The sequence below is a fragment of the Pogoniulus pusillus genome, chromosome 9 (genome assembly GCF_015220805.1).
Source record: "Pogoniulus pusillus isolate bPogPus1 chromosome 9, bPogPus1.pri, whole genome shotgun sequence".
Classification (NCBI taxonomy): domain Eukaryota; kingdom Metazoa; phylum Chordata; class Aves; order Piciformes; family Lybiidae; genus Pogoniulus; species Pogoniulus pusillus.
The window spans coordinates 22909992-22922932 of NC_087272.1; the positions used below are offsets into that span (position 1 = coordinate 22909992).

The 12941-nt window shown below is 39.8% G+C and overlaps 1 protein-coding gene and 1 long non-coding RNA gene across 7 annotated transcripts in view; one reads left to right on the top strand and one right to left on the bottom strand.

Annotated features, from left to right (window-relative positions):
* The window catches only part of GLRA3 (glycine receptor alpha 3), a 72158-nt gene extending 69976 nt beyond the window's left edge, over window positions 1–2182 (bottom strand). For both annotated transcript variants that reach the window (XM_064148877.1, XM_064148876.1), the window contains exon 1: window positions 1765–2182. In XM_064148877.1, coding sequence (XP_064004947.1) covers window positions 1765–2030 — 266 coding nt within the window. In that variant the 5' untranslated portion in view covers window positions 2031–2182. The remainder of the gene's footprint in view (window positions 1–1764) is intronic.
* Window positions 2183–12191: 10009 nt separating this feature from the next.
* LOC135178459 (uncharacterized) overlaps window positions 12192–12941 on the top strand; it is a 60195-nt gene continuing 59445 nt past the window's right edge. For all 5 annotated transcript variants that reach the window (XR_010303544.1, XR_010303543.1, XR_010303547.1 and 2 more), the window contains exon 1: window positions 12192–12258. This is a non-coding gene — a long non-coding RNA (uncharacterized LOC135178459). The remainder of the gene's footprint in view (window positions 12259–12941) is intronic.

The window sequence follows — 12941 nt, forward strand, 5'->3', positions numbered from 1 at the left end:
TGGGGACTGTGTGTCTCACAGAGAGTGGAAGCTGAGTCTCACTATTCCCTGTTCCCTTTGCTCTAATGGAAATAATTTCACAAGGCTTAAGTTGTAAAAGAACTAGAAGTAATGGCTCCAGAAATTTTACAGGTTTTAATATTTTAGCCTTTCCCCCCCCCCTTTCTTTCCTCCCACTTTTTACGCTGTAAAGTGTGGAGAAGACTGTAGTGTGTCTTAAGTGGACTCAAATCTGTCAGGTATTATTGTCAGATCTAAAGTCACTAACAGTCCCTATATCAGTATATGGTTTAATATTATTAAAATAGAGGAGTATTATTAAAATTCAGGAGTAGGATGGCCTTTAAATTGTATGCGGAGAAAAAAAGTTCTCTAAGTATTCTGAAACAGACTAATACTAACACCACGCTCCTTGTAGTGCCTCCACTACGCAGGGATTTGGCCATCTGTTCTGAATATTAAATACTCAGTGCAACTGGAAAAAGATAAATGTTAGTATAAATGCATTTACTCTTTCACCCCAGTGTCATTTCATCCCATACCATGTGACCTGCTTTCCTAAAACCTCTTTCTGTTGGCACAATTACAGTAAAATCACATTATAAACTATTTACATTGCTTGTGTTGATACAAAACAGGTATTCAAAATGAAAGATTTACTATGAACCTGTGAACATTTGTGAAACGTGCCATCACTGTGGTGCAATAGATGATGCTGTTTTAACTTTGTGCACTATGTAAGATCCCCAGACTCTCTTTGGAGAATCACTTTTCCAATGCATTTCCTTTTTTATCTCTGTCAAATAACAATGCAATTCTTAAAACAGTCTGGCATTGTCATGTTATCTGCCAAAGTCTGTTCGTTGTGACACAGAGCTAGAATGTTGATAACGAGCATGCCTCACTCTGAATTAGCACTGAATATGTGTTGACATTCAAGTCTGCTTCATTAGTTATCTGATTTTTCCTTTTAAAGTTTCCTCTCACCTTTTAATGGAGGAAGCAAGTTTATTTTAGCCGGCTATCACCACAATTTTAGAGTTATATATTCAAAGAATGGTTGCACTGATACCATAACATTACTTTAGCTAGAAAATGTGTGCTGCTGGGCAGAAAAAGCTGTATGAACCTCAGTCATATGAGTATGAACTCAGGTCATAATTTATGGATAAGTTGCCATTTTTTCATAATATAAATCCCCAGACTCTTAGTGGCACAGCAAATGATTTTCCTCTGAAGAGAAATTCCCCAGACCATATCCTCTGTTCACTCAGAGATCATTTCTTGTTTCTGTAAAAGACTTTGCCCTAAAGCAGTCCCTAATTTTCCCTTTACTGAAAATAACGGATAGCAATAAATCTGTATCTTCCAAGCTCAGATTATCTTCTGTAACTTTTAAATATTGACACCTGGCACCTGAAGAGTTTTAAAGATATCCATTGTTACCTTTCTTGCTAAAAGCAAGTACAAAATTCACAGACCAAACAGGGAAACCCTAACTACAAACAGGTGAAGGAAAAGCGTAGGCTTCAGCTTGCAAAAGTCAAGACTCAAATTCGTGGCAACGCGTTACAAAGTCATTTGCAAAGCGCAGACCTCGTGTATTTCGTTTCCGTGCCCACAGTCTGGCTGCCGAAGGTAGCCAGGCGTTAGCGGGCGAGGAGAAGCGGCAACTACGGTCGGTCGCTGCGCGAGTCCCGGGCGTTTCGGCTGTCCGAGCAAACTGGCGAGGGTACCTGCTCTTCCCCAAAGAGCACAACTCACCTGAGCAGCACCGCCGCTTCCCACAGATAAAATCCCGAGACAGCCGCGCGGAGGTACCTAATCCGGGCCATGCTGCTTGGCACCGCCGCGGAGCCCTGAAGCGGTCGCGTTCGAGGCATCGGCGAGGCTCCGCGGCGCTGCGCGACTCGGCGCAGCTCGGGCGGTGGACGCCGGCGAAGCTCGGCTCCCCGAGAGAGGCCGGCGCCCGAGCACCCTGGAGAGCTCCGTCGGCTCCGTCCCCGCGTCCTGTTAGCGCCCGGCGACATCCAGCGCACTCCCGCTGGGCCCCGCCGCGTCCGCTCCGCCGCACCGCATCGCCGCCGAGTGGGAACCTAATCCCAGACACGGCGGCGGCGCCGAGCCGCGGCGGCGGCGGGACCCCACCTCCCTGCCTGCTCGCCCCCAGCTCCTGCCAGCAGCCGGCACCCCGCCGCCGGCCGCATCCTGGGTGCAGGGGGCGCGGCAGCCCCGCCGGCAGCGGGGCGGGAGGCGAGGCAGGGCGGGGGCTGGCCACGGCCGCCCCTTCGGAGCGTGCTGTCACTGCGGAGGCCGGCGGGGCGGGACCGTGGACGGCGGCGGAGACGGGGCGGCCTGGAGAGGCTGCCCTGAAAGGGGCGATGGCCCCGTCGGGAGCGTAGAGCTGGGTTTGTCTGAGGCTTGTCAGGGCGGTTCCTGGCAGAGCAGAGAAAAAAAAAAACATTTTAAGAAGGAAACAAGAAAGTTACTCACTAGAGGAAGGAGGAACAAGAAGCAAATTTACAAATACAGGTGACAGTAGAAAAGTAAAAGGTAATAGTTATTGTTAGAGTTACCAAACAGGACTTCGTTCAAGGCAGGAGCTGCTTGCATTAGAAAACTCTAGGGATTTATCAGTTGATACTAAGAAGCATTTTTTGAGTCTTGCAGCAATCTGTGTGGTTGGTGCATGAAGTAAAACGAAAGATTTGTAAAGAAGGCCTGGAGAGGGTCAGAAGAGAATAGTCTCAGATTCTGAAGAAGGGATCTGTGAGCCTAAAAGGCAGTGGCCTTTAAACACCTACGTGCTGAGACAGTTGGGATTGTTCAGCCTAGAGAATGCTCTGGGGAGACCTTATAGCAGCCTTCCAGTGTCTGAAAGGGGGTATGCAAGACAGCTGAGGAGGAACTCTTTATAAGAGTGTATAGCAATAGGATGAGTGGCAGTGGTTTTAAACTAGGGAGGGGTAGATTTACACTGGAAGTTCTTTATTGTGAGGCTGGTAGAACACTAACAGGTTGCCCATATAGGTCCCACCCCTGGAAACATTCAAGATCAGGTTTGGGGGCATTCTGATCTAGTTGGAGACGTTCCTTTTTACTGCAGGGAGGCTGGATTAGATGACCTTTAAAGGACTCTTCCAACCCAGTGTATTCTATGATTCTATTGTGTCTGCAAGAGCCAATTGAAGGAGAAATCTGGGATCAGTTCAGGAACAGATATCTGTGTATGTGAAATGTATCTGTCTGGTCACATCCCCCTCCCAGTATTCATGTCAGTATAATCATACTTTTCCCTGTAACCACTAATTCATGTCAGACACAGCTCTGCAGCTCCACTAGTTGCACAACCTACATGATTATCTCAGGCCAGAGTCTTATTTATAAACTATTGCAAAGCCATAACAAAGATCAAGTGCTGAAGAAAGAAGCAGATGTGAAGAAAAGCAAACGTTATGCAAATTAGGCACATTAAGCAGAACAAAAGAAACTGAAATTTTAGAGAAGTATAATAAACACATTACTGAAAAAACAAACAAACAAACAAAAAACCCTACACATCAACTTTTTACACAGAATAGGAAAACCAAAGAGATCATTGTATAGAGTAGTTGCAGGAAAGAAATTAGAAACAGGGATTTTATGCAGTTATGTCTAAGGATAGGGTATGTGTTAGAGTATTTCATTAGAAATCTTTTAAAGCAATTTCATGTTCCACCTGCAAGTATATTGTCCTTGTTGCTTCAAAAATATAACCTCTGTTCTGAACTTACATTTTCCATTGTCACCATATCCTTATTTTTAGCTCTTCATGGTTGTTCCAAGGCATATCACTAAGTAACAATACCTACTACATATTTTAGATCCAGTTTAGATTTCTTTGTTGATGCCTATCAAGTCCATAGCTGAAAAATGTTGTGTAATATCACTAACTTATTTCCTCTATTCCCTGCAATTTTGTTTTTAATACTACTGGTTACATAATTCAAAGAGTCTTTGTATTCAGCATGCAGAGTTTCTAGGTCTATTTTGCAAAACTTTTATCCTTTTGTTCTCCCTTTAGCCCTGGGTGGGAAAAGTGATCATGAAAGAACCTCTTTAAATTCTTACCTGAAAATATAATAGCAAACAAACTAAATAATCCCTCTATTTGTTCAAGGACAGTCTGTCAGTGCTGGTGCTCTACAGAACTAGCATAGAGTATCACAGAATCACAGAGTGTTAGGGGTCGGAAGGGACCTTGAAGGATCATCCAGTCCAACCATCCTGCCAGAGCAGGATCACCTAGAGCAGGTCACACAGGAATGCATCCAAGTGGGTTTTTAATATCTCCAGAGAGGGAGGCTCCACAACCCCCCATGGCAACCTGTTCCAGTGTTCTTTGGAATAGTATTTCATTTGCATATTTAGAGAAATTGATTCTTATATTTCCACTCAAAATAACCAGTGAGTTTGTTTCTCCAGGTGCTGTTTATCTTTGTGCAGTTATATATTTCAGCAGTGAGCTGGTCTGACACTTCATTTATTTGGAGAAGTAAATGATTTTTTTTTATGATGCAACTAGTTAGAATTACTAGCACAACCTCTCCAATTCTCCTATAGGAACAGTTCTATTAATTATACATATAGATTGTACTTTAGATAAGAAGAGTTCAATCTTTCCCAAATCCCCACTGGAAAAACTTGCACTTGCTTGTGCTTTAAGAAGCAGTTTTGCTGTTGCATCATTTTGTTCTTCTAAATACAAATGTTATTTTCAAGGTTTTGAACATTTTCATATGGGTAATTTTGAATATTAAAATGCTCTTTTCTCAGTAGATTCAAACAATTTCTTTTGATTCATAGTTCGAGAAAGCGCTCAAGCACTTACTGCTGACTTCAATGACATTGGAGGCATAAGAGCGCACTTGGTTTTTAATCATGAGCTTTGATAAAATATTTTCTAATCGTTTTAAATGTTTATTCACTGTTGGTTTAATTACCATCTTTTTATTCTTTCCACATCACTACAGGTAAACTTACCTGCTATTATACAAAGCTGAACACATGGCCATGTTAAGTCTTTCTGGTATCTCTAGATACTTCTGGTAGATACAGTAAATTGAAAGGTTGGGATTTGTTTAAACATCCATTTTAAAATTAAACCCATAGATATTAATATTGTTTACAGAATCATAGAGTGGTAGGGGTTGGAGGGAACCTCTGGAGATCACCTAGTCTGAACTCCCTATTAAAGCACATTTACCTATAGCAGGTTGCTAATGCATGTTAGTTAATCTGTGTATATCATACTGCATACAACACTGGTATGTATCATTTGCTTTCATAGAATGGTTGGAAGTGACCTCCAAAGGTCATCTAGTCCAACCCGCTCTGCAGTAAGTAGGGGCATCCTCAACTAGATCAAGTTATCCAGAGCCCTGTTGGCCTTCACTTTGAATATCTCCAGGGGTAGAGTCCCAACCACATTCCTGGGCAACCTATTCCAGTGTTCCACTACCCTCACTTGTTTCTAACATCCAATCTAAATCTGCTCTTCTCTTTAGTCATATTGGAGGTTGACTGAAGCATATTGTGTATTAGTGAAAACACTAGTATGTGGAAATTAAAGAGCCAATCTCTAATTCTCCTTATAAACACAATGGCCTATAGCTACACTTTCTCTGGTCCACCTATTTGGATATATTTGAAAGTAAACCACTTTTATTTATGAGCTCAAGAAATGTTCACCATGAGTAGCCTGGAAGTAAAAAAGCCTTTGAAATTAAGGATGGAGATGATCCTAATGTGGGTCATAACAGTAGATTACTTGTTTTTTCCTATTTACAGAAATGAGGATAGTTGAAAAATGTGTATGTGTACTCAGCAAGAAATAAGTGTAGGTCAGTATTGTAGACTAACTTGTTTTAATGACGCACAATTTATACAATTGAATGAAAGATCATGCAGCTGTGCAGCTGCAGGATTGAAGAATTACTGAACGTTCTCTTTGGTGTGACAAAGACCTTGTGAAATATTAAGACAATCTAATCATAGTGGTAGTCATGAGAAGTTATTGTCATTTTAGTGTGCCAAATCTTGGAACATGTTATGGCTTAATATGTTTAAATAACCATTCTGTAAGAAAGCTGATGACAAATTTGAAAGGCTTCTGAAAAGAGCTACAAGGACATAAGTCTGGAGTACTTTACTAACACAAAATTAAAGCAGTTTAGCTTGAAAAAGAAAAAAGATTTAGAGGTTCTTTAGACACATTCATGATGGAAGAAAAAGTTACAAAGTGAAGGTATTTTTTTTAGTAAGCAGAGGTAGTAAATTATCAAGACTGAAAAGTGATAAAAGATTAATTCAGAATAGAAAAAAGAATCCCACTTTGAAGCAATTAAAAGATTGAAACAACTAAAGAGGGGGCAGTACTGATCACCATTTAGTCTTTAAATTTAGGTCAGCTGTATGTCCTGGGTTTGATCCAGAAGCCGCTGGGTAAAGTTTGATGAGCCTTGAGATTCAGAAGTTAAAATCAGCAATGGCTCCAGTGTTAAAACATGTGAATCTATAAACACACAATATTCAGCTGCAAAGTGAACGTTATTTACTTTTTTAGAAAAGCAGCAAAACGACCTTGCAAATGTTGGTCAAGCTGACAGAGTTGAAAACCACACATGTCATAATGGTAAGGAATAAAGATCTCACATCCATAGTTTTTACCACACTTGTATTGCCAGTTTGAACATTTCCAGCATTTTAAGAGGGGGTTGTGATGGGATATGACATCACTGTAGTTTTCGATTCTGGTTTTACTGAGACATGTTTGATTATGTTAATTAATCTGGCTTTCTCAGTACACAGGATTCCCCAGGATGTAATTCATTCAAGTGTGAAACCCCAGAGGCTTTGACCTATTACTAAACCAAAACTACAAATAGAATAGTTTTTTTTTTTTTTAAATAAACACACAATCCTAAAATAGAAAGGCCAGCTTTAAAATATGGGAGTAAAATCACTTAAAAAATACTAAAGTAGATGTTCAGTATATCTCAATAAGCAACAAGAGGCTTAGCAACATGTTCCAGTTTCTGTAAACCAAGTGAGGAGTCTGCATAAAAGCATTTGGCATTTTTTTTCCATAAGAAATATACATGCATACCACAAGACTGTGACATAATATTCTTCAAAATATATTATCTCAAAAGCATGTTTTGGAGTAACTGAAATAAATAGAATACTTCTTAGTCTGGTTTTCTTAAATGTTTGCTGTTGCCTTTGATTTCTGCATGCACACATAGAAATTAATTCTGCTGCATGGCTATTTAATTCATCAATTCTTTTAACAAGCTGAGATATGACCAGCAGATTGGATGTGTTTTTCTTTGAATAATGTTTTCTCCCAAGAACTCTCTATCTGAAGCCTGAAGTCCCTTAATTCAGATGAGAATTTCACAATTCTCATGACAACTGATATTCTCTTGTCCATCATGTTCTTTGTATCTGTGCTAAACTGTATGAGAAGCTAATCTTGGTGGAGTGGGGTTGGGGGTGAGAAGGAGGTGGTGGTAGTGTAGGTTATAGTATTAGCAGAAATTAAAATGCCAATAAATGGTTCTATATTTTACTCTAAGTGCCAGAGCTTATTCAGTGTTAGTAACGTATGTATGTTTCAGATTAATAATGTTTCATATGTATGTTAACAACAATGTAATGCATGATGTTTACAAAATATGTGCATATGTATTCATTTTATATTAAGACAAATGACCAAGAATATAAATACAGTGTAAATTTGTACTCCATAAGTAAACATTGCCAGAAAAGTGTGCTGAGGTATAGCTAATATGTTATATTAACTGTAGTGTTTTGAGTGCCTTGGGGCAAAATATGGGTTTTTCTTTACGTGCATATAAACAGAACTTTTGTTTGATAATGAGAGTCAGTGGGAAGTTAGTATTTTCTCTTTGTTTTACAAAAAAGAACCGAACAAACAGTGGTCTAAAACAGGGGCCTGTGAACCATTGTGCAGAGAGTCCAAGCAAAAGCAGAATGATTTTCAAAATCATTTCGTACTTTGTTATTAGCTCCATTTTTTAATCAAGGCTTTAATCCATTAAACACTCCTTAGCTCAAAAGAAGCGAGCTGTTCCATTGGAGTCAGCAGCCCTGTGAATGTTTTGCTGGCATAAGCCTCAAGGGAAGCAATTCCTGCTAGTTAGTGAGCACTCTTCTTTTTTAATTTAATTACTCCTTGTAATCATCGCAGAACAATGCTTAAATAGCCAGAGTAGCCTGCCGTTTTCCAAGTGTGAGACTCTCTTTCTTCCATGTCAGTGTTTTGTTGGGTTTGGTTTGCTTTTTGTTTTCTTTGCCCATGAGATAGTTTTGCATACAAAAAGTCAATTCTGAGGAGTAAACTGTGCCTGCATAAATTTTGTTCCATGGATTTTGATGGCAGAAGTATGATTGCTTGTGTGTGCAAAGTGTAATATGGGCTGAGGCCATTTCAATGATACAGCTGAAAACACGTGGATCTTGTCATGAGTAGAATTATTACAGGGACACCTCAGTGTTTTATATTTTAGGCTGTTTTAATGCTTGTGTTTAGGGGCAGGGGTTTAGGTATGTTGTATTAAATTTATTTCTATGAGAGTATTTTACATTAAAATTTAAGCTCTCCTGCCCACCCCCCCGCCCCTTCTGAATAGGCACTTCTCAGTGCCACTGAACAGATGCAGCAAAGTTGCAGTGACAGCTGGTGTGTATGAAATGGAAGGAATCAAATCTGGAAGCCCAGATTTTCTCATCCTGCCATACTTTATATCAGTTTTCTTATTTGCCTTGGAGAGTACACTGACTTTGCAGCATGTTCTGGAATTTGACAAACACAAGCATGAATTTAGAGAGAGACCAAATACTAACTACTTAGACCAAAGTGGAAAATCTCCCACTACCTGTCCTTTCTCTTTCTTGCTATGGTCTATGCTCAGCTCTGATGTTTGTATTGACTGCACATACTATATTTAGCATAAGGACAGAGAAAAGACATAAATGTAATAAGAATATTATTAGCTATATAGACTGTGAATAAGTCTTTGAGTTCCTGTGTGAGTTACATAACTTGCAGAGGGTCCTTTATAGTTTTCTGGGAAGATATTATGAAATGTAAGACTTGGCTTAGTTTGGTAAACTACATTATAAATACTGGTATTCAAGACTGGAAAACAAACTATTCTACCAGACTCAGTATAGTAGACTATAAAGATGCTTAAGCCAGCTTGAAATAACTTGGCAAGTCTAATTGACATCCTATAGTGGTGCTCTGCCTTGGCCAAATTAGTTACAGAATCATAGAATGTACTGGTTGGAAGAGATCTTTAAAGGTCATCTAGGCCAAACCCCCTGTGGTAAGCAGAGATGTTCCCAAATAGATCATGTTGGGAAGGTGGTGGAACCAGAACAGGATATACACCTGCTTCATGGCAGTAACCACTCTACTTAATGAGAGCCTTTGTTTCTCCAATACAGTGGTATTTCTATGTGCATGGTGAAGCTGTACATAGGTCTGGAAGTTGACTTTTGAGACATTAGGGTTAGCCCACAGCTATGTTGGATAACAGCACCATGAAAAGTCATCCACAGTTTGACAAATATAAGTTAAATTGTAAAAAATTATAATCTTTTTTTTGTGTGTGTATGTGTGTGCTGCTGCTCCTACAGGGATTGTATCTCGATGCTTTCATCATTATATATATATACACACCACATATATGTTCCTTTTTCTAATTCCAAGCTCTGGTGTGTTTAAATTCACATGCAGTTTTCTGTTTGATTGGTTGTGTGGTTTTTGTGGGTTAGTTTGTTTGTGTGTTTGAGGAGGTTTTGTGTATGTGTGTTTGTTATTTTCTTCAACAATGGTATTCTTTTTCTTCTCTTGATTTAACCTGAGGAAATGCATTTACCAAATGGCCCAAGCTCTTCCAGTCTCCTGAGTAGCTTTTCTCACCTTATTTTCCACTTTGAAGTTCTCTTTCTCAAAACTAAAGGAAGAGAATAAAATGCAGTATTCTGCACAGAGTCACTTCTGGACTCTATAGAAAGGCACTGATGCTTCCCTAAAAGAAGTAACTTTTCCAATACATAAGGAAGTATCAAAAGAATATTTGGGGAAAATGCAGTATTCATTTGGAACCAAATGAAAGAAAATAAACAAAAATATCTCTGTGCAAAAATTTTGGACTGTCTTGTTAGAATTTATTTTAGACATCTTGCCAATTTTGGTCCTTCATTTATACTCTCCAGAGCTACTAGATTCAATGTTTTTAGGTTAAAAAAAAAAAAGTCATCAGTAATTTCATTACATTCTGAAATAGGCTGTAGTGATTGTGACTGAAGTCTACATATAAAAATCTAGGGCTATATTGCTTGGTGTGGTGCAGCTATTTTATTCAATTTGATTCCAGTTTAAGTCCTCTACGGAGTTTCTGGGTGATAAATCGAAGTGGCCAAGGCTCTCTTTTCTGCCCCTGCTCTACCACAGTCAGGTCTGGACAAAGACCTCTGATGTTTAAAACTGGAAGATACAATCTTTCATTGCTGTGGCTACTAGCTGCTATTTTAGTCTACTGAAAACTTTAGCCTCAGCGTGAGTAGATGCTGCTACAGTTGCAAAGGCAGTTCAGATACATAATAGCCTTCAAGCCTTAGTGTTCCTATTACTTAAAGGTTCATTAACTGACCTTAATTTATTTAATGCATTTCAAATGACTGGGAATTATGAGTAGGCAAGGAGTAAAATTTCAGGCCTCTCAAGTGCCCTGAATAGCATGGGATGATCCTGTGCACTTAATGTCACGGTTCTAAGTGTACTAGTGGATATTAATGACCCTGACAGACCCTCATCTGGGGCCTCAAGCCACAGTCAGCATCAAGAGTGACATATGATTATTATGATTTTTTTCTGTTATTTTCACCTCTTACTTAATAAGTTCATTATTCAGCTTTACATTTCAGTGCCTTTCTCACCAAGATCCCAAAAGAACGAACATCTCCTCAATGCAGAACAACCCCACATGTGGGCCCAGGAGTCCCGTTTAAGTCCAGGACTGAGCCTTCAGTCCCAAAGTAAGCTGTGTTGTCAGACTCCAGTGCTGTCTCTTGCTCCTTCCGGCTGGCCCTGTGCTGCAGCCCTTCCTTCTCTCCCCTCTTGGGTACTCCCACTAGACATAGTTCACCCCCTTGCCATGTCTAGCACTGTTGATGGACCCTGTTACTACCATATGATTATACCCATCCTATTCTGTGCTGTGGGACTGCAGAACATCAAGAAGGACATGATTTGCACCAAGTATGGTCTTGGGCCCTGGCTCTCCAGGGTCAGCTAGCCTTTGCAGCTCCCTGAAGTCTTGCTGGAAACTTCTAAGCTTCTAAGAAAATGACAACTCTGTGAAAGCACATTGAAAAGGGGATATGAAAAGCTTCTGTTCTCACATGCTAGTGGTCTACACCTACTTTGATCCCACAAAAGGCCAGGCTGTGAAGATTCGGCAACGCTGTATTCCACTCATTGTGCCCATATCCATGCTTTGATGCTTTTAACAATTACACTGGTGATGGCAGCTCTCAGAGAATAGATTCTCTGTGGGTTTTTTCCTCCCCTGTCACCTTCAATGGTATAGATTCATGTGTAGTTTTCAAACTAGAAGTATTAAACAAATTGATATGCCTGACTGAATTTAATTCTTTCTTTTCAGTGCTAATACATATTTATTAATGCAAAAACGTTTAGTGCAAAAATATGTGAGTTTATGAATATTCTTCTGGTTTATTGATGATGGATACCGCTTTAGAAAAAATAGTAAACATCATGTGAAAGGATGAACAAAATTCAAGATGTTTATACAAAACAGATTTGAATTTTTTTAAAGTCCTAAAGCAAAAAAGAAGAGTCCTAAAAAAAGAAGAGTCTAGAGAAAATCTGCTAATCAAATATTACAAAACCCCTCACTTTTGGAGGAGGAAAGTGTTTCCAAATTATTCCTTCCCAAAGAAAGGCACCCCTCCCTCCCCCCACTCTGCTCTAAATCACACTCCAGTTGCTAACACAACAACAGGCAGGTGAATCACACATTCAGCAGGTGAATTACATTAATTAGGTTAACTAAAAAAACCTGTGCCAAATAAACGCTCCTTGCTTTGCTTTAGAAAGAACAGATCAGATGTGCTCTTCTGCTGCTCTGACTTGCTGGAGTGTTACAGCCTCATAAAAAGGTAATTAACAGATGGTTTTATGGTTTCTTTGTGGGGTTTTGGTAGTTTTTGGGGGGAGGGGAGTCTTTTTGGTGGTGGTGGGGTTTGTTTGTTTGTTTTTAATGAAGTATTTCCTGTTGCTGAGCTGCTGTTTTTTGCTTGGAACTGTGGTCATTTGAAGTTGCCTTGGAATGAGGTGGCTTCCTTGGCATGCTTTGCTTTTGTTCTGTGTTTTTGAAGTACAGGGATCTGCTACTTGTAATGGTTTTTAAGGTAGAGAATCTTAATGGGATTGATGGCTTGCAGTGTGCTTCTCTGACAAATGCTAGTGATGTTTTGAAATCTTGTGACATTCTGTTTTGGTTTTGGTTGCTGGGGCATTTGGTTCAACTGGGCTATAGCTGCAGCTGTTTCTTGAGTATAAGGAGTTTGGAGAAAGTATCTTCAGCCCTGTCATTGTTTCTTTCTGTTCCAGTGTGTGGCTTGCTAGACAGAGGCAAAGTGGCCATGCTGACAAGATTTAGCTAGCTACTACTAGCATGAAAAAGGCACAGTGTATTAATGGTCTGCTCACACTGCTGTTATTTCTCTGCTTGCCTGGAGTTGCACCAAGAAAGGTTCTAATTGATCATTAGGAAAACCTGTTCACTGAAAGGGTTGTTAAGCATTGTAAGAGGCTTCCTACAGAAGTGGTGGACTTAGCA